This window comes from Eublepharis macularius, chromosome 14 (assembly GCF_028583425.1).
Source record: "Eublepharis macularius isolate TG4126 chromosome 14, MPM_Emac_v1.0, whole genome shotgun sequence".
Lineage (NCBI taxonomy): Eukaryota > Metazoa > Chordata > Lepidosauria > Squamata > Eublepharidae > Eublepharis > Eublepharis macularius.
Genome location: NC_072803.1, coordinates 56167480 through 56186370, shown reverse-complemented (window position 1 = coordinate 56186370; position 18891 = coordinate 56167480). Strand labels below are relative to the sequence as shown.

Below are 18891 nucleotides of genomic sequence, written 5' to 3'. Positions count from 1 at the left end.
TCAGGGCTTTTTTTCAGCTGGAACGTGGTGGAACGGAGTTCCAGAACCTCTTGAAAATGGTCACATGGCTGGTGGCCCCGCCCCCTAATCTCCTGACAGGGGAGTTTAGATTGCCCTCCGCGCCACAATCTAAACTCCCCTCTGTCTGGAGATCAGGGGGCGGGGCCACCAGCCATGTGACCATTTTCTCTGAGAGCAACCCACTGAGTTCCGCCACCTCTTTTCCCAGAAAAAAAGCCCAGGTTGAAAGGCAATGTAAGTAAAGTGAAAGACATGAATGAGGGAGGTTGAGGAGACCATAAGTGGCTTTGTTTCCAGGTCAAAGGAACAGTACAGCCATTCCCACCTTTTAAGCCCCCAATATTTATTTATTTATTCATTGCATTTCTAGACAGCCCTCCCTGTCAGATGGGCTCAGGGCGGAGTAACAGCATACAATTTGTAACATACAGTTTAAAAACAATAAAAAATACTATAAATAAACATCAAAACACTATTCCATATGCAATAAAATTTCTCGATTGGCGGAATAAATATTAAAATAAAGCCTTTTAGGTGCAGGGCTTGGTTCTTACATCAGGCCCTGTGCCACACTTATGAGCTCCTGCATGGGTAGTGGACGGTCTTCAGTGGTCTGGCCGGCGAGAGGACAGCCTAGCCCCCACCAAATGCCTGGCGGAACATCTCCGTCTTGCAGGCCCGGCGGAAAGATAACAAATCCCACCGGGCCCTATGGATAAGGCTTAACTCTATGGCATTATATCCCCTGAGGTCCCTCCCCCTACACTAGTTTTTCAAAAGGATTTTCACATACGTATTTGAAATGAGAGCTAAAAGGCACTTTGCACATTCTTGGAAGTGCTTGCTCCTTAGATTTCTCTCCCCCTCTTCCTTTTCCCTGAAGAGGTCTCTGTCCAGCAGCATCCACCGCTGCGGGTGGTGAGATGGTGTCACTTCCAGCAGCTCACCCTGCCAGAATTCTCTGTTTTATAATGCTATTTAAAGGCACAAGAACTCTCTCTTCCTTTGATTCTGCTGACGGTTGAGAAAGAAGTTTTGTTTCAAACCTAATGGTAAACCATGTTTGCTGCTACATGCATGAGTCTGGGGAATCCTAAGGCTTCCTTACTTTAATTAAACCTTATTCTGAGGAAAACAAGATTGCAAACACCTTTTTAAAGTAAACAAGGCACAAGTATGTGCCCACCCCACTGTGGCAGCAGAAGCACGGAAGTAGGTATCCACATGTCATGTCCCTCTACTGCTTGCTGTTTTCACTGCTCCTTCCCCTTTGCCTCTGGTGGCGCACAAGTCTATGGCCTTGAAATATCGCCCCCATGTCCCCCACTCCCTTCCACTTTCCCAACCAAGCTGTACTGGAAGTATAGCACAGCTTGGCCAAGAAAGGGGAAAAACTGTTTAAAGGGCTAAGAGGGGGTGGAGCTTAGCTTAGAAGGTGGAGCTTAGCTTCTCTTGAATTGGCTGCATGTGGCTTATCCACATGGATCCTCTACCTGCAGCCACTCCACCAGCAAAGGTTATCTCTCAATCCATCTCATAGGAGAAAGCCCTGGAAAGCCCATGAGTCATGACTTCGTGTGGAACCTCCCTTTAAACATAGGAACATGCTGCTCTGCATTGTGAGGGGGAAAACCTTGTGGAAATAGCCCAAGGCCAGGAATGAATGAACCAGTGTGTGGGGGTAGTGGCTTGGGTGTTGGACTACAAAGTAAAATTCCAGGGTTCACATCTTCATTGTTCCCTGAAGCTCACTGGACCAGCCACTCTGTCTCAGCCTAACTTACTTGACAGCACTTTCCAGAGATAAGATGCCCTGAGCTCCTTAGAGGAAGAAGAAGATTAAAAAAAATGAAATAAATGAAATAAAACTTGAGCTGGCAGCTGGATGCAAAGATGGTGTCACCTTTTAGAAATAATAGCTGCTGTGTATATAGTCATCAACTGATCTCAAATGTTTCTGACTTTTACAATATATTATCAAAGTGATTCATGATAGACTAGTACTGAATTTAAAGCTATGAATCCCTCATTCCTGTAACCATAAAAAGATGGAAGATTTGATTGGCCTTTTGGCAGTGGACTGACATTTGAGCTTTTTCTAAACAGCTTGGATAAAGAAGTTGCAATAATTGCCAGACTTTGAGAGTCTATAAATCTCAGTGGTAAAATCTCAACTGGTGGAGTACAAGCATTATTACCCCCATTTATAAAGGTGATTTCATCCCAACAGTGTGAGAGCCTATCAGTTTGATAAACATTGTGGCCGTATACCTATATTGGCTTGGTATATTTGAGGAACAAGTAGGATTTAGATCATATAGAGTTCTTTTTTTTCCTGACAATGCATATAACATAGGTTCAGTTCAGGTGTAATGAACTAAGGTGGTTGGTCTGTTACAAGAATGAGACTTGGCCTTCTGTGCTCCTTCCTCCTTCTTTGTAAATGTACCTTGGCTATTTCAGACTTTTCTCTTCCCAAGAAACCATGGGTTGTTGTGACATGCAAATGAGGTGAAACGACAAACTGTGGTTTGTTCTCTTGTCTCCAAATCAGGATTAAACTGTGGTTCATTTGATTTTGTTCTTCATTCGATTTTGGCTTCAATATTCTGAGCTGTGTCCAAAAGAAGGACAGAGTGGGGAAGGTGTGCATGCACCTGCACTCATTCTTATAATGAACAAACCACAGTTTGTCTATTAAATATGAATAGAGCCATAGTCATTCTTACTTTGTCCAGGAGCTCAGGCTAAGAGGGGCTTCTCCCAGCTTTGCTATCTGAGATGCCTTTTAACTGAGGATGCCACCAACTGAACCTGCAAATACTGAGCCACTGACTTTCCCCTTCTCTTTTGATAGCTGAAACCAACCATTTTGTCCACTGGTGAATAATATTCATGCATCAAAAGTGAGGGGGTAAATAAGCCTGTGTATTTCCCCCTTTCCTATTTAATTTCAGTATTATGCGGTTTCTGAGTGTAGGAATGAAAAATTCTTCTTCGTCTATAAAAACAAATATTCTCTTCTGTTCCAAGTCTATGACATGATTGTGTTTCATTCTGTCATGCACAAATGGAATTGACATGTTTGTATCTTGGGAAAACGTCTGCAAAACAGATCAGCTAGGCATTATCTATGATAAAATGGAAATGGATCGGGGACTGCAAGATTAAGCAGGGTTAGTCTTACTGTTGTTTGGGAGTGCTACTCGGAAAGATCACATTCAATCTTCTAGACTGAAAGGTGAATAGCCAAGCTAAAATATACTGCTATTCTAAATTCATTGTGGAGGAAAACAAGTTCTTTCCCTTCTTACAAACTAAGGGGCTAAAATGGTCCCCCCAGTTTTATATGGTGCTGAAATTTTGAGGCATTGTTGGTATTCCAGAGTTGGAGATAGTATAAAACAAAGAGCCAACCACCTTTTGAATTCTTCTAAGTAAATGCCTGTAATCTTTTTATGACTACTGCTTTGTGATAGAGTACGTGCTTGCATCCAGAAGATCTCAAGTTCAGTCTCCAGCCTGGCCAGTTAGGATCTCAGGTAACAGGAGATGGGAGAGAACTTTCTCTGCCAGAGACCTTGGTGAGCTGCTGTCAGTCAGAGCAGACAGTTTGATGATATAAGGCAGAGTCATGTGTTCACGGATGAAAGCGTACTCACACATTATTTGCTATTGGCTTAAAGTTCAAGTTATGGATCAAAAGAGAAGTTGCCAAAAATTTGTGAAAGAACAGTTTTCCAATATCTCCATAAATGGGGATCTTTGGCCGCTGAGGATGGCTTGTTCATAACATTGCTTTGGATTTTTGCAAGTCTGTTTTTCTTCCCGTAAAACAGCATCTGTCAGGTCAGAATTTACAAACAGACTTAAGGGTGTTTTTGTTCAGTGTGGCTCGATTCTGATAGCCAACTCCAATTGACATGATAAGAACTTAACCAACGATGACCACCTCCATCAATTAAGCTGCATAATGCGAATACCTATTGTTTTAGATGGATTTTTTAGGAACATCACATATGATTTAAGATTCTATTATTTGCTGTGCAGAAGTAACTAAACTGTAATATGTTGACTGGGCTCTGTGAACCAGAGGTATACTCATACGTAGTTCTGTCAAATTGCTGCCTTCCCTCTAAGCATAACTGTTCCGGAAAGGGCTGTTACAAACATGGTAATTATATAACTGGGTATGCATCAGTGTACTACTTCCCTAACAAGGATCCTGAAAAGGGTGAGCTTGAGAACATTCTCATACAGGAAACACACTGGCAATATTGTACATATGAACTTGCCCTTCTGGATTTTGCTTCCTTGCATAATTATAAAATGTCTTGAGCCAGTGCTCAATCATTGTCTATTTAGGCTCAGTATTAATTCATCACATCCCTCCTCAAATCCCCATAATAAAGTGTTGTTTGCTAGTCATGAAAAAAATCTATTTTATTTATGAAATTATGTCAATTAACCATATCATGGTAATCTGCTTGAAGACCAGGTTGGGTCTCTTGGATGCAAAGTGCTTATATTATTCTGCCCCCAATCCATGCTTGTTTTTTCACTGGTGTCTGTGCTGCTTACGGATTTCCCAGGTGCACCCTGAGAAAATGGTGGCCGTGGTATTTCTAAGAGTGCAAAAACATTAAATGTTTCATTATGCAACATGCGGATTAGCAGGTGGTGATAAAAAAATTAAATAGAAAAGAGTCCAGTAGCACCTTTAAGACTAACCAACTTTACTGTAGCATAAACTTTCGAGAATCACAGTTCTCTTCGTCAGATGCAACTTTTCTTCGTCGGTTGCATCTGACAAAGAGAACTGTGATTCTCAAAAGCTTATGCTACTGTAAAGTTGGTTAGTCTCTGGACTCTTTTTCTATTTTGCTACTACAGACTAACATGGCTAACTCCTCTGAATCTAAAAAAATTAAATGTTTCTGGTGCCAGTATGTATCCTTGTTCATTTACTGCTTCTGTGAACATTATAAGCAGCTTGGCACCGGTTCCTCTGACTATGCTACTTCAGAATACAGGTGGGGAATTACATATTTGTTCATATAAAAAGCAAAACAACCCCCCCCCCAAATTTCTGGTACCTCAAAAATTACCATATCAGGGTTTTGCCTGACTTCTTTTCTTCCAGTCTTATTACCTTTCTGCTGTCTGGGAGGGTGTTTTGTTTTTTAACAGCAACAACAACAACAACAACAACATTTAATTTACATACTACTCTTCAGGACAACTTAACACCCACTCAGAGCGGTTTACAAAGTATGTTGTTATTATCCCCACAACTAGGGCTTTTTTTCAGCAGGAACGCAGTGGAATGGAGTTCCGGAACCTTTTGAAAATGGTCACATGGCTGGCGGCCCCGCCCCCTGATCTCCTGTCAGAGGGGAGTTTAGATTGCTCTCCACACTGCTGAGCGTCACGGAGGGCAATCTAAACTTCCCTCTGTCTGGAGATCAGGGGCGGGGCCACCAGCCATGTGACCATTTTCTCTGAGGGCAACCGACTGAGTTCCACCACCTCTTTTCCCAGAAAAAAAACCCTGCCCACAACAATCGCCCTGTGAGGTGGGTGGGGCTGAGAGAGCTCTGAAGAACTGTGACTGACCCAAGGTCACCCAGCTGGCTTCAAGCGGAGGAGTGGGGAATCAAACCCGGCTCTCCAGATTAGAGTCCCGTCGCTGTTAACCACTACACCAAACTGGCTCTCCCTTTTCCATTTGGGAGAGCATTCAGACAAGGAATCATTTTCTGTTTTCTAAAGTGGTGTTATGCCAGGCAGGCTTCACCATCTGCTTTTGTGGGGACAAAATCTCATACACTACAACAGATCCTGTTTCCTCAGAATGTTTCTGTTTCCTTTGCCTGGGTTGTTTCCGCGCATCCCGGCATAGCGCTCAACTCACGGAACGAGGGCATCTTGCTGACGCGATTTCTGACATCATTGCACCAGGAAGACGCCCTCGTTTCATTAGTTTAGCGCTATGCTGGGATGTGTGGAAACAAATCCCTGTCTCTGCGTTTTGCCTTGTGGGGTCGCATTATCAAGATGTTGTCAGTGCTTGTTGCTTTCGTTGTCAGGATTCAACGCTCTAACCTGTATCTAAAGTAGAGGTGATAAATACAACTTGTCTAGGAATAGAAGAATTATTCCCCCTTTCCCTTTTCTTTTTGTTTTCATTCATTGTTACTGCAAACACTTTTGGGGTCTACCCATTTTTGTTACTGGTGATAATTGGTTTCTTGTATACATCCCATAGGCAATTTTTATATATGCAGTGTACATTATATATTAAGTCTCAATGAGAAAGGCAGACTATAATTAGCATAAATTAACATAAATGAATAAATGCAACACACACATATACATACGTATATACAATATGGGGAAAATTTTGTCTGAGGAAGCAGAAAATAATGACTATTGGTCCAGGTTTGGTTTACACAAGAAAGAAGCAAAATTTAAAAAAAAGAATACTTCAAGTGTACCAGGGAAATTTAATAGCATTCACCTTGTCTTTAGGGCATTTGTATGTAAATGCCTACCCATGGACACTTAAGGCACGACGCATACAAACTATTATTACACATTCTGTAACTACTGAGCTCTATTTTGAACAATTGATAGCTCTGCAGATCAATGATATTTTTCAAATATATTGTTAATCAACTAAACAAATACCGATGTATTGTAAACAAATACCCTTTTTGCTTTCAATTGAATGCAGGGTAAGCTTCGATAGAGTAAATGAATACAATGAATGAAACATTGGTGTTTAATAGGTTAAAATAGGTGTGTCTCTGTCAGCTGTGAAATATGGGAGGATATACAAATCTGTGAACCATTCAGAGATCAGTGAAGTCAAATGAACTCTGCCTGCAGATTAACATTGCTAAGAGTTGTAATATTCCTCCCTTGAAACTCGGAGATGCAACATTCTTCCTCTCAGTCTTATCCAAACATAGGGTAAATGTTCTTTCCATACTGACTTACCTAAAGAAAAGATCCCTTGGTGAGCTGAAGCAAGCTAGCTTCTTCATCGGCAGGAATAGGATCTGACTTACAGGAACCCATGGTTGGTCCCACATATATTATATATTATAGGAGTAGAACATAAAGTAGTCAGAAAAATGCAATCCAGACAGTGTTTGAATGTAAAAAAAAAACATTTTAGTCATAAGAGGAAAGCACTGTATTCATTCTCAGAGATACTGTTTTAACTTTTAATCTTGCACCTCCCAGAGCCATGGCTGTGCATTTGTAGCACTAAAGGCAACTGCTTAGCATGAAAGTTTTCTTTCCTGTTGCCTTTTTGGGATTCTGCCACACATTGTACGGGTCAGTACTTGGGAGGAGGTGACATACAAATGGGTGCATCACCCTGTGGCCACTGTGGCTTGGCAAAAGAACGCTTCAGTTGTTATGTAGTTATTTAAAATGTTTGTATTCTGCTTTTCAACCGCAGGATCCACAAGGCAGGTTACAAATCAAACAAAATAATATAGTAAAATGTTAGAGGAAAACTCCAGCAGTCTACCACAATTAAAAATCCATTTTACAAGAGTCATTCCAAAGATGGGCAAAAATAGTAACCCCCCGGTGCTGGGAGACGGGGAGAGAAAAGTTTTTACCTGACTCCAAAATCCAATAGCTTAGGGTAAAGCTTCAGAATATTGACCCCTGAAGGAAGACTGGTACTGGGGAAGAAGCCTATTTAACTCTTCCTCCTTGTATGTTTTCCCACCCAAACCTACTACTTTCAAGTTGCTTTAACCTACAGTGGGGAAAATGCAAGTTTACCTGTACATTATTGGGGAGGATAAAAACAGCTGAATTTACCAGAAAGAAAGATGCAAAGGGGAAAAGATTAAATAACTCCTCTGCCCCCGGGGGTCCCCAACCTTTTTGAGCCAATGGGTAACGTCAGAATTCTGACACAGGTTGGTGGGCACAACAAAATGGCGGCCATGAGTGCCACAGGAACCAGACAATGGCTGCCACAGGAAATAGAGCAACTCACACAGAGGAAGCCCAAGTGTAGAGGAGAAGAGAATTTAAAAAATACTGTGAGAAAAAGAAGTGAGAGAGAATATAAGCAACATTGTGGTGGCAGCTGCAGTTGAAATAATATTTTAATTTGCACAGCCAGTCAGATGTCCAGTGGCCAAACAGAAGCCCTACCCACTTTCTAAAAACACTTGATAGACTTCAGGAAAGGTGATGATGGGCACCACATTAGGGACCTTGCTCTAGCCCACTATCTCCCTTTAAATCACAGTTACTGTGGTTGAAATCTGTTAAAAGTATGAAAAAATAATCATAGAACTACATGAAATATGTAAGGAAAGAGGCACCCGGCAAATCAGTCAGGCAACTAGGTGCCAACGTAGAGGAGGAACTGTCCTCAGCAGCTGCCCTTCCTGTAGGTGCTCTGCTTTCAACCTGACTGGGCTGCCCAGTCACCAGATGTTTGCATTTTGTTTTCTGTGGGATTTTTCTAACTTTCATGATTAGATGAAGCTAATTTGTGAACACAATATTTTCCTCTCAGTTTTTGTTTTGCTCTGCTGAGTAATCTAGAAGCCAGTGAGGTTCAATGGTTAGAGTGGTGGATTAGGGTCTGGGATAACCTAATTTGTCTCTGCACTCTGCCATGGAAGCTTGCTGGGTGACCTTGGCCTAGTTTCTCAGTCTCTTTCTCTATCTCTCTCACACACATCCTGGACTACCTCACAGGGTTGTTGTAAGGATAAATGGAGGGAAGAATTATGTTATAAGCTGCTTTGGGTCCTCATAGGGGAGAAAATGGCAGATAACGATCTCAATAAATAAATGAACCGGATTTTTAGCAGCTTCTGTTTAGCTCCTGAATAACCATGCCTTATCTACTTTGTAACCAAAGTGTCCCCCACCCCTTTTCTCCCTTTCTTTAGGGCTTCCCTGGTGATTTTGGGGAACGAGGACCACCTGGCATTGATGGCAACCCAGTAAGTTGGCAGAAGTCTCTTTTGATCGTTTTTCCATTGGGCCTCGCTGGAATGCTCTCTGTTTGCTGATTGGATTGGCCCTTGGGAACAACCTCTGATCTCTCTGTGGTTAACATCTTTTGTGAATTGGTTCCTGTCTTGTATGAAGTGCTAAATTCTTCAGTCAAACATCTAACATATGAAGCATCAGGATAGTGTTACCCATTTTCTCTTCCTTCTTTTCTCTTCTCTCCAGTTCTGCTGCTGTCCTGTTTTGCTTACTGGGAAAACAATGGGAAAAAATTCAGAATAAAAACCTCTCTCTCTCTCTCTCTTGCATTCTCTCTCACGTGCACGTGTGCACGCACACATGCACACCACAAAAACACATTACAACCATGGCACTCAAGGGAACCGCAACCCCATCTTAGTAGCGCACCAGGGAAAAACATTGATATATTCCATGGTAATAGAAGACAGTTAATAGAACAGTGCTTTTCTCTACTTGAATGCTTTAAAGATTTCATTTAAGATGTGAGATTATGAGGAAGGCCGCAGCTGAGTGGTAGAGCCACGGGCTTTGTATGTAGAAGGCCTTCTTTTTCAGTCCCTAGGGAAAAATTGCTACTTGTAACTTGTGTGGCAAATGTCAACCTAGCTCAGGGTTGATGTTGTGCAATGGTAACATCTACCTTCAGGCAGAATCCTAACTAGAGGCAGACACGAACAAAAGTTCATCATGAACCAGGCTGGTTTGTGGTTTGCGAACCAGCAGTTCGTCAGAGCCCATCTCTGATGTACCACCGTGAACTTTAGGTTGGGTCATTTGGTTCGTTTTTCAATTTGTCATTGCAGACAGCCTGACGCCAATCAATCAGTTTCTTAGGGGGAGGGGGAGCTTCCTGCAGATCTTCTGCTGCCCCGGAAGTGACATTTTCATGAACCAAACAAACTGGTTCACGAACTGGGGCAAGTTTGTGAAATTTTGTGGTTCGTGAAGTGCGATGAACCATGAACCACACGGTTTGGTACTTTCTTGGTTTGTGCCCACTTCTAATGCTAACACATCAGAGGGAAATCTTTGAACCTGGCCTTTTCCCAGATGATGTCAGCTATTCATTCCTAGGGAATGAATGGCATGGGCTGGCAGGGGTACTTTCAGACGAAAGATCCTCCTGGGTATATTCTAGGGATGATACAGTTCCTAAACAAGACCAGAGCAGCACAAGGGAGTCAGCTGCCGTCGTTCGTTCGTTCGTTCATTCATTTTGTTGCCAGACATGCTCAGCTTCCATCCCTTTGTTTCTGACCTAATCTTCTCACCCATGAATCCACCTTTTTGGTCTGCCACAGCCCATGTTTTAGGCAGAATGCCTGCCTCTTTTTTTCTAACTATTTGCAAGTGCACCTTATTAAATATTTGTGCATGCATGTTTATGTGCTGTCAAGTCACAGCTCATTTGTGGTGACCCCAGCAAGACGCTTTTAGGCAACTGAGAAGCAGAGGTAGCTTTGCCATTGCATTCCTCTGCAGAATCTTCCTTGGTGGTTGCCCATCCAAGTACTGACTCTGCTTAGCTTCCAAGATTTGATGAGATTTGGCTCTACCATGCCCCCTTCCCTCCCTAAACTTTTGCAAAGTATTGGTTTGGTTTTTAAGAAAGCAATCAATTTTATAAAATTTGAGAAAGTGCTCCAGGTTGGTGGTGGGGCAGTACTGATAGCTGTGTGATGGTACAAGCACTAGCCAATCACAGCTGTGTACTTTCCTGGAAATGAGCAGAAATGGTTTTTCTTGAGTTTGGTCCTGCCAGGAAGTTTGTGTATTTGATCAAATCAAAGTGAGTGTGGTTCCTCAGCAGTTTGATCACGCTGTGGGTATTTGTATACATTCTTCGATTCTTTTTCATTCTTCGACTCATCTAGATTTTGCTTAGGAAAAAATTCAGAACCTAAAGTCTGCATATTTTGGAGAACCAACATGAGAAGATGAGATGGCACAGGAAGAGTATGCCTGTCCCATTTTGGGTGCATATAGTGGGTTAGATGCCTGCCTCTTTCTTAATGTACTAGTTCCTACAGATGCAGGCTTTACCTTTTTGTAAAGTTGAATTATGTCAGAGACATTTATCTTAGACCTACAGAGCAAGTTTTCGTCTTTGTGGCCCGACCAAGCCTGGCTTTTAAACTTCTACAATTCCAAATTCCTCATTTGGGTTTTACTTACTACTTTTTAAGAAGTTGACAGCTGTACTTTCTGGTGGTTACTATGGTTTAAGAGAAGTGATAAAATGCACAATTGGTTTAGAAAGAGGTTTTGGAATGTAGCATATGCCCATCACTCTGGCTGCTTATATGAAAATAAAAGGGCAGACGTTTTACTCCTTTGCTTTTACTGGCCTCTGCAGATCTTTAGCAGTTTGCAGCAGTGGAAGTGAAACTAGTCTTATAATCCGGATAACTGAAGTAGATTCTAGTCGTTGAGCTTCCTTGGGACTGTTCCAGGTTGGTTCACTGCAGCCCCTCTCTAGCATGGTCAGCCCTTGTGCTGCAGCAGTTTGTAATTATGCATTTATCCAGCTCATTCTGAATCAAGCAGCATTTCTTCCAGAGAGCCAGTGTGTTGAAGTGGTTGGAGCACTGGACCATGATATTGGAGACGCAGGTTCAAATCTGGTGTGGAAGCTTGCTGGGTGACTTAGGCCAGTCATGTATGAGAATAAAATGGAGAAGGGGAGTATTTTATAAGCCACTTCGGGTTTATGTTGTGGAAATATAAATTCTGCAGTCCAGGATGCTGAACACAGCATTGTCCATGTGCCAGCAGACTGGGTGCCCCAATCCAGCTGCCCTTGTCCCCATATAGGCAGAAGTTCATTTATTTATTTAAAACGTTTGCTTCCCTCCTCCCCCCCAACAAAGATGAAATGACTGTCTCTCTCTTTGAACATAAAAGACAAAAATTCTTAAAAACAACAGCCCAGTGTGCAGTAAAACAGCCCCCAAACCCAACCAGTAGCAAATCAGTAAATCACCTTTGGAAACAATAGTAAAAGCTACCTTTCTCAGGGACTTCCATAAAGTTCAGATCGAGGAGGCTGAGGAACCAAACCTCAACATAATCAAACTGGAACCATAGGGAGCCAGTGGAAGTCAACACAAACAGAAATCAGCAGGGGACCTGGGCAGACGAGAACAGTTTTGCCTGGCGCTTAAAGCTTAATGGGCTTGGGCACCAGGAGAAATTCTTTTGCGAAGTGAAATTGGGGGGAAGGGGATGATGGAAAAGGACCTGTGTCTGGTGTTTGATAGCTTACACTCTGAAGTTGGCTGCCAGTGAACGGTTCACATCTTTAATATTAACCCCTTGATCCCTGGGAAACTCTGGCTGGCTGCTGTGAAAGTATGTGAACCTTAAAAAAATCTTGTAATTTGCAAAACAATATTGTATTTTTATGAACAAATCTATATGGAAATGTCTGAACCATGCACTTGGTACCAAGCCCAGATGGTAGTTCTTGGGGGCAATATGATAATGCTCCAATGCATCATTGCTGCATGTGTACCAGCATTATGAGCGGGGAGAAAGAACTCTTGGGAAACAAAGGAACTTTCAAGGAATGTTTGCCAAGAAAACTTGTAAATACTGATTTGATCCCAGATCTAGCTAAGAAGAGCTTACCAGTCTCTAATCCTGACCTACCAGAGCAACCTTTTAAAAAGGTGTTTCTCCCCTGGACTTGAAGGAGTTGGGACTACAGGCAAAAGTTGCCACCTTGGTTGGGAAGACCCACCCTGACATTAATTGCAAGGATGAGAACTATGCCTATAGGTAAATAGAGCAGGCATGACTGGCAGAAACAAAGTAGGAAAATTCTGCAAGAAATGATGGTGAATGGGAAAGCTCTGTTGATTTCCAGGCTTTACACAGATGGCTGAATGAGAGAGAATCAAGAGCTGTGGAAGTTTAGTTTCCCCCTCCAGCACCAGATTACATTTGACCTGTCCTGATGATTCTTGAATTAGATTTTTATCCAGTGCTTTCTTGAAGGACAGGTTAGGCCTGAAATATACAATACCACATTGCCTGGTGCCAGAGTTTCTGGCATCTGAGGCCGGGGCTGTTGCTGCCCCCACACGCGTGTGCACGCGCACCCAGACTGCTTGATGTCATCACTGTGTGTGACGTTATCACGCAGCATGCCACTGCGAGCCAGTCGCATTGGTGTGGCAGGCAGCTGCGATGGTGCAAGGGTGGCCTCCCTGCCCTCTCGCTCAGTTGCCACGTGCCGCCCCGGCCACATGCCGTACCTGGCCTGCAGCAGTGTGCAGGCAGCGGCAGCAGCATGGGGCAACTGAGCGGAGGGCTGGGAGACTGCCCACTCAGAATGCCCCGTGCTGCTGCCACCAGCACGTACTACCGCCTGGGCGCAGCAGCTGCGGGCCAGACACAGCAGGTGGCTGGGGTGGTGCGCGGTCAGCTTCCCAGCTCGGTGGTGCACGCCCACCCACCCCCAACGCCCCCTCCGGCATCTCAGTGCTCGAGGTGGCTGCTGGACTTGCCTCCGTGGACGCACTGGCCCTGCTGGCTGGTGACATGATGTGATGTCTGGCAAAAGTACAAGTGTTGGTTTGATGTAAATGATATGCATTGTGCAGTGTAAAGATTTTTTTTTTTAAATCCTTCTCAATGTCGCCTTGTCCCTCTCCCCTCATTCTCTCTCAAGGCTATCTAAAGCAAGTTGTAGACCCTGTAACCCTGAAGGAGAGCTAGAACACTCAGATGGTTAGATAGTCCCCATTCTTTCAGATGGTTAGGAAGGAATTGGAAATCTATGACCAACAGATACTAAAAGCCTCTTCTGTGGTAGCATGATACAAAAAATCATAAATGCCTCAGGCTGAAAAAGGTCATGTCAAATTATTGTGGAATACTTGAGCTGGGTTTCTGAGGTAGCAAGCTTGAAACTCAACACACCAAATATATGCAGTGTGATCTTTGTAAATGAACCAAGGTCAGGAACTGCACTGGCCCAGCCTTAACTTGTAAGGAAGACTTCTCATGGACTGAGGCACACCCTGTAGCCCCTCCTTTACCAGAGCCTCCTGCACCGTGGAGCTTTGAGGGGAAGATCCCTTTCCTTCTCATTACAGCAGGAATCCCTACCCCCTCCCAAGTGAATCTGTCCACCTCCAGCATCCTCAGAGCCAAACTACAAGTGACGTCTTACACAGGTTGGACACTAGTCAGCTTCCCTCAAGTTTTGATGGGAAATGTAGGCATCCTGGTCTTGCAGCTGTAATGGAGAGCCAAGCTGTAAAACCAGGGCGCCTACATTTCCCATCAAAACTTGAGGGAAGCCGACTAGTGTCCAACCTGTGTAAGACGTCACTTGTAGTTTGGCTCTCAGTCTCCCTCAGGACTCCAGGAACAAAGAAGCGGAGTTTTATGTTGGATTAGTGAAAGGAAGGTCTGTGGTTCAGCAACTGGATTCCTGAGGGAAACTCTGAGGATGGGGGATGTAATGTCTAGACCAGACTCTAGTTGTCGGACTACTGAACAGGCAAGTGTCAATTTGCCTTGAAGTTCCCTTGAGTTCTGAGTCTTTAATGGATTTTAAATGTACAGAATATGCGCTCTGGGATTGTAAGCACTTCTTCCTCTGCCACCGAAATATGGAGCTTCGCATTTTCCATGCTTTGTTTTCTTTCTTCCTTTTTTACCCTACTCCTCTGACCTATAGGTCTTAAGTAGTATTTATCAAATGTGAAGAAAACAGGAAGAATTCAGGCCAGAGAAGGTCAAAACAGAAGATACAGATGCCCAAATTCTCATCACCTGAACTAAAAATTTTGCTAAAATAAGTAAATTTTCTACTCTTGGCTCTACTAATAATTTAGGAATTAAAACATCTACTGTAAACTCTGCCCATTGTAATATCAAGGATTCAGTCCATTTCTGCCTTGCCTTGTCGTACCTTGTCGTCCAGGTGCCCACCAGTGGCAGGCAAACTCCCAGGGATTTGCCCCCTCGACCGTTGACCCCAACAGGTGCAGCGACATCACTTCCAGAAGTGACATCATCGTGCTGGCCATGGGAGTGTTCCTGTGCTTCGTTTGGGGCTGCTTTGGGCCCAAAACGGGCCGAATCAGCCCCATGCAAAGCATGGGAATGCTTGTGTGGCCGCCACGGTGATGTCACTTCCAGAAGTGATGTCATCGCATCAGCCCTGGAGTGCATGTGTGTGAAGAAGATATCTCTAGCCAGATATCTCTACCCTCCCGGCAGGAGGTGAGAGGGACCTGGCAACCCCATGTACCAAGGACATTCAAATAAAACAGATTTGATAGCACCCGAGCCACCGTCACGATATCCATGCCAGAATTGCTTGTGGTGAAAGCATGCATCCTAGCATGTTCTCCTTTCACCAACATGCTGAGAATTGTTCTGAACCTGAACCTGAATCACCTACCCTTTGTCAGGGTAGGTGAAGCCTTCGACAATATAATGATTTTTGTATTTACTTAAAAAAAAATTACCCTGCTTTTCAGACTAATTCTTGGCTCTCAGTGACAACTTGATACACGTGTTCTTTGAAGTTGGGCCTAGATCCAGGCACCGCAGAAGGACGGCTGACTGCTTCCAGCCTTCTTTCTGATAGTCTCAACAGTGGCCATTGGAAGCTGGAGGAAAGAGGCTCTCCCAGCTGGAACATTAACACCCCCCGCCTTCCTTTTTATCCGTGTAGTTTTTTCTGACATCTTTATCCCGTGTTCTGGCCAAATATTGGCTCCCAAAGGCTCTTCTAAGAACCAAAAGATAATACAGATGGCAATGCAATAATAATGCAGACTTTTGGGATCTGCAGCCAACATGTCCTGAAATATTTCTTCCTCTTGAAGGTGGTGGTGGGGTGGGGGAGGTTGGACTTAAAATCCAGCCTGTTGAAAGGTTTTGGAAAACACAGAAGTTTGTGTTCACTATTTTGTGATATTTCATTTGGTTCCCTGCTACTGTTCTTTCTGGATTTTTGCTATGGATTGACACGTCTCCCTACAATTTTTGACAATTTCAATAAATACACTTTTCAGAGAGGATTCTCAGTGTCCTGCTTTTTGCATTTCCTCTGCTAGTCCCATCAGCAGCCGTTGTAAAACAGAGGATATGGAGGCATTTTTTTAAGTAAGGAAAGCAAGTCCCAGAACTTTGTCAAGGAACCAAGCGCCTCTTAGGGCCAAGCTACAAGTGACGAATGACACTTGAATGGCAAGTGGATTGAGTGGAGAGCAAGTAGAGGGCAAGTGAACAGGGAGGAATACACTTGCCGTTCAAGTGCCATTCGTCACTTGTAGTTTGGCCCTTACTGAACAGACTACTGCGTAGAAAGATCCAAGGCTTCATGGGAGATCCATATTCTGTAGTCACACTACCATCCAATATATGCACCACTCAATTCTATTCCCAGTCTCCCACTAATCTTTCATTTTCTCTCGGTGATCCCTCCACTCTCCTTTTACTGTGGGATCCTTACTCTGTCTTCTTCACGTGCCCTTTCTATCATCCTTCTTCTTCAGTGGCTTTTTTACTGATGCGGGTTTACATTTGGTTGCATAAGAATCAAGGCAATATTTGCATGTACATCATCTCCATATTAAGGATTTGTAGATAGTATATTCAAGCTCTGTGTGGAGTCGCAGATTGTCATGCCTGTTAGCTTGCACATCTCTTAAGTGTACATCCACAGGCACAAACTGAAACAAAGCTTAGAAGTCTATCGTGTCTACTAAACAGAGCTTTTCTTTGCTTATTCCAATGCTCTATTAATAGGTATCATTTGCTGGTACCCCAGGTCAACAACATACATATAAGTGGACTTCCTATATATAAACATCCAGGAAAACTGCTGGCAGATACTTTGCCACTTTGTGTGTGTTATAAGTCTGTCTGTCTGTCTGTCTGTCTGTCTGTCTGTCTGTCTGTCTGTCTGTCTGTCTGTCTGTCTGTCTGTCTGTCTGTCTTTCTTTCTTTCTTTCTTTCTTTCTTTCTTTCTTTCTTTCTTTCTTTCTTTCTTTCTTTCTTTCTTTCTTTCTTTCTTTCTTTCTTTCTTTCTTTCTTTCTTCTGCTTCCCCTCTGCACTACACACAGCAGCCCTTCTTGCCTCTGTTCCTGCGAAGGGGAAGCCAGTCTAGTTTGCAGTTTTAACTGCGGGGAGAAGAACAAGCAGCCTTGTGTCTGAAAGGCCCCTGCCCGCCTTCATTAACAAGCTAGTTGAAGATGGAAGTGCTAGATTGCCTGGTGAGGGCGGGGGCGAGTCTCTCCTTCCAGCCCTTGCAAGACTGAGGCACTTTTGAGTCTCGGTTTGTCGACGAAGAGGCCATAACCGTGTTGATCTTTCTTTCCTTTTAGGGAGACGTGGGAGCTCTGGGCCCTCCTGGAGTTCATGGACTCATTGTAAGTACAAGAAAATACAGGAGAGCTTTTAAATTTGGGGCTTTAGGGCTTGAGGTTTTTAAGTTTCTGTCAAATCTTAGTAACCACCATACAACTGCATGTGTTTTATTTGATCTTTCTGTTTGGGAGGGAGCATAACAGCGACAAAAGAGCTTGCATGGTGCAGTGTTGTGGTTCTAGGCTGTACTAGTTTAAACTGTGGGGGAGATGGTGTCAGTGAAATCACATGATTGTATGCTCCTCTAGAAAAAGTGCAGATATAATGCAGAAAAATTGCATTGCATTAGTAGAAAACAGTGCAGCAGCAACAGGGCAATATGTGCAGCAAACAGATAATATGTCCTAAACACAGCATTACTCCATGTTCCTCAGTCCTCAGTCCCTGCCCTTTTATAAAATACCTTCCTGACCATTAAACAGAGTGACCATCTCTGGACTGGGAAATTCCTGGAGTAGGGTTGCTTGGTTCCCTGACTCCTTCGGCAGGAGATCAGGAGCCGGCACCTACCTTGTAGCATCCCCGATTTCTGTGTGCCTGCTCCTGGGCTTGCGCGATGATGTCACTTCTGAGAAGTGACATCATTGCGTGGGTCAAAGGGTGGCCTGGGAGTGCCCCTGCGCTCACCAGGGGGCTGAATTGGCCCACTGCAGGGTGCGATTCGGCGTGAATTGGGCCCGCTGCAAGCACAATTTGACCCAAATCAGGCCATTGTGGGTGCAGGGGCGCGCCATGGTGCCTGGGGGGTGAGGGGAGGGTGGGAGCAGGGGATCCCCTGCCTCAAGTGGGGGAATGGCACCCCTATCCTGGAGATTAGGGGTGGAGCCTGGGAAGAGTGAGGTTTGGGGAGGGGAGGGACCTCAGTGGGGTATAATGCCATAGAGTCCACCATCCAAAACATTCATTTTCTCCAGGGGAACTGATCTTTGTAGTCTGTTGTAATCCCAGGAAATCTCCAGTCCCCACTTGGAAGTTGGCAACTCTATATACTCCTATTACTGTAGCTTTTTGTGCAGTGGAGAAAGGAAGTATGACTTTAAAAATAAAGTGTCAACTAGGAGACTCCGGCAGGTGCAAAATGCTGTGGCTCAACTGTTATCAGGAGTGAGCAGGAGCATGAACATCACCCCCATCCTGCAGTCACTCCATTGGCTACCCATCAGTTACTGTGCTCAGTTCAAGGCACTGGTTATCACATACAAAGCTCTTCACAACCTTGGTTCAGCATACCTATAGGACTGCCTGTCTCCCTGTATTCCTCCACAGCAACTTCTCTCATCTAAACAGTGTCTCCTGCAGGTGCCATTCTACACATGGGCAAAATCAACAGCAGCCCATACACGGGCTTTCTCTGTGTTGGCCCCTACCTTGTGGAATGGCCTTCCTGAGGAAGTCAGGAGACACCCCCCCCCCCCCCACCGCACACTCTTGGCTTTCTGCAAACG

The 18891-nt window shown here is 44.0% G+C and overlaps 1 protein-coding gene across 1 annotated transcript in view; it reads left to right on the top strand.

The window, feature by feature from the left end:
- The window catches only part of COL27A1 (collagen type XXVII alpha 1 chain), a 342023-nt gene that overhangs the window by 140230 nt on the left and 182902 nt on the right, over positions 1 to 18891 (top strand). The window contains exons 13-14 of the mRNA XM_054997267.1: positions 8964 to 9017; positions 17404 to 17448. Coding sequence (XP_054853242.1) covers positions 8964 to 9017; positions 17404 to 17448 — 99 coding nt within the window. The remainder of the gene's footprint in view (positions 1 to 8963; positions 9018 to 17403; positions 17449 to 18891) is intronic.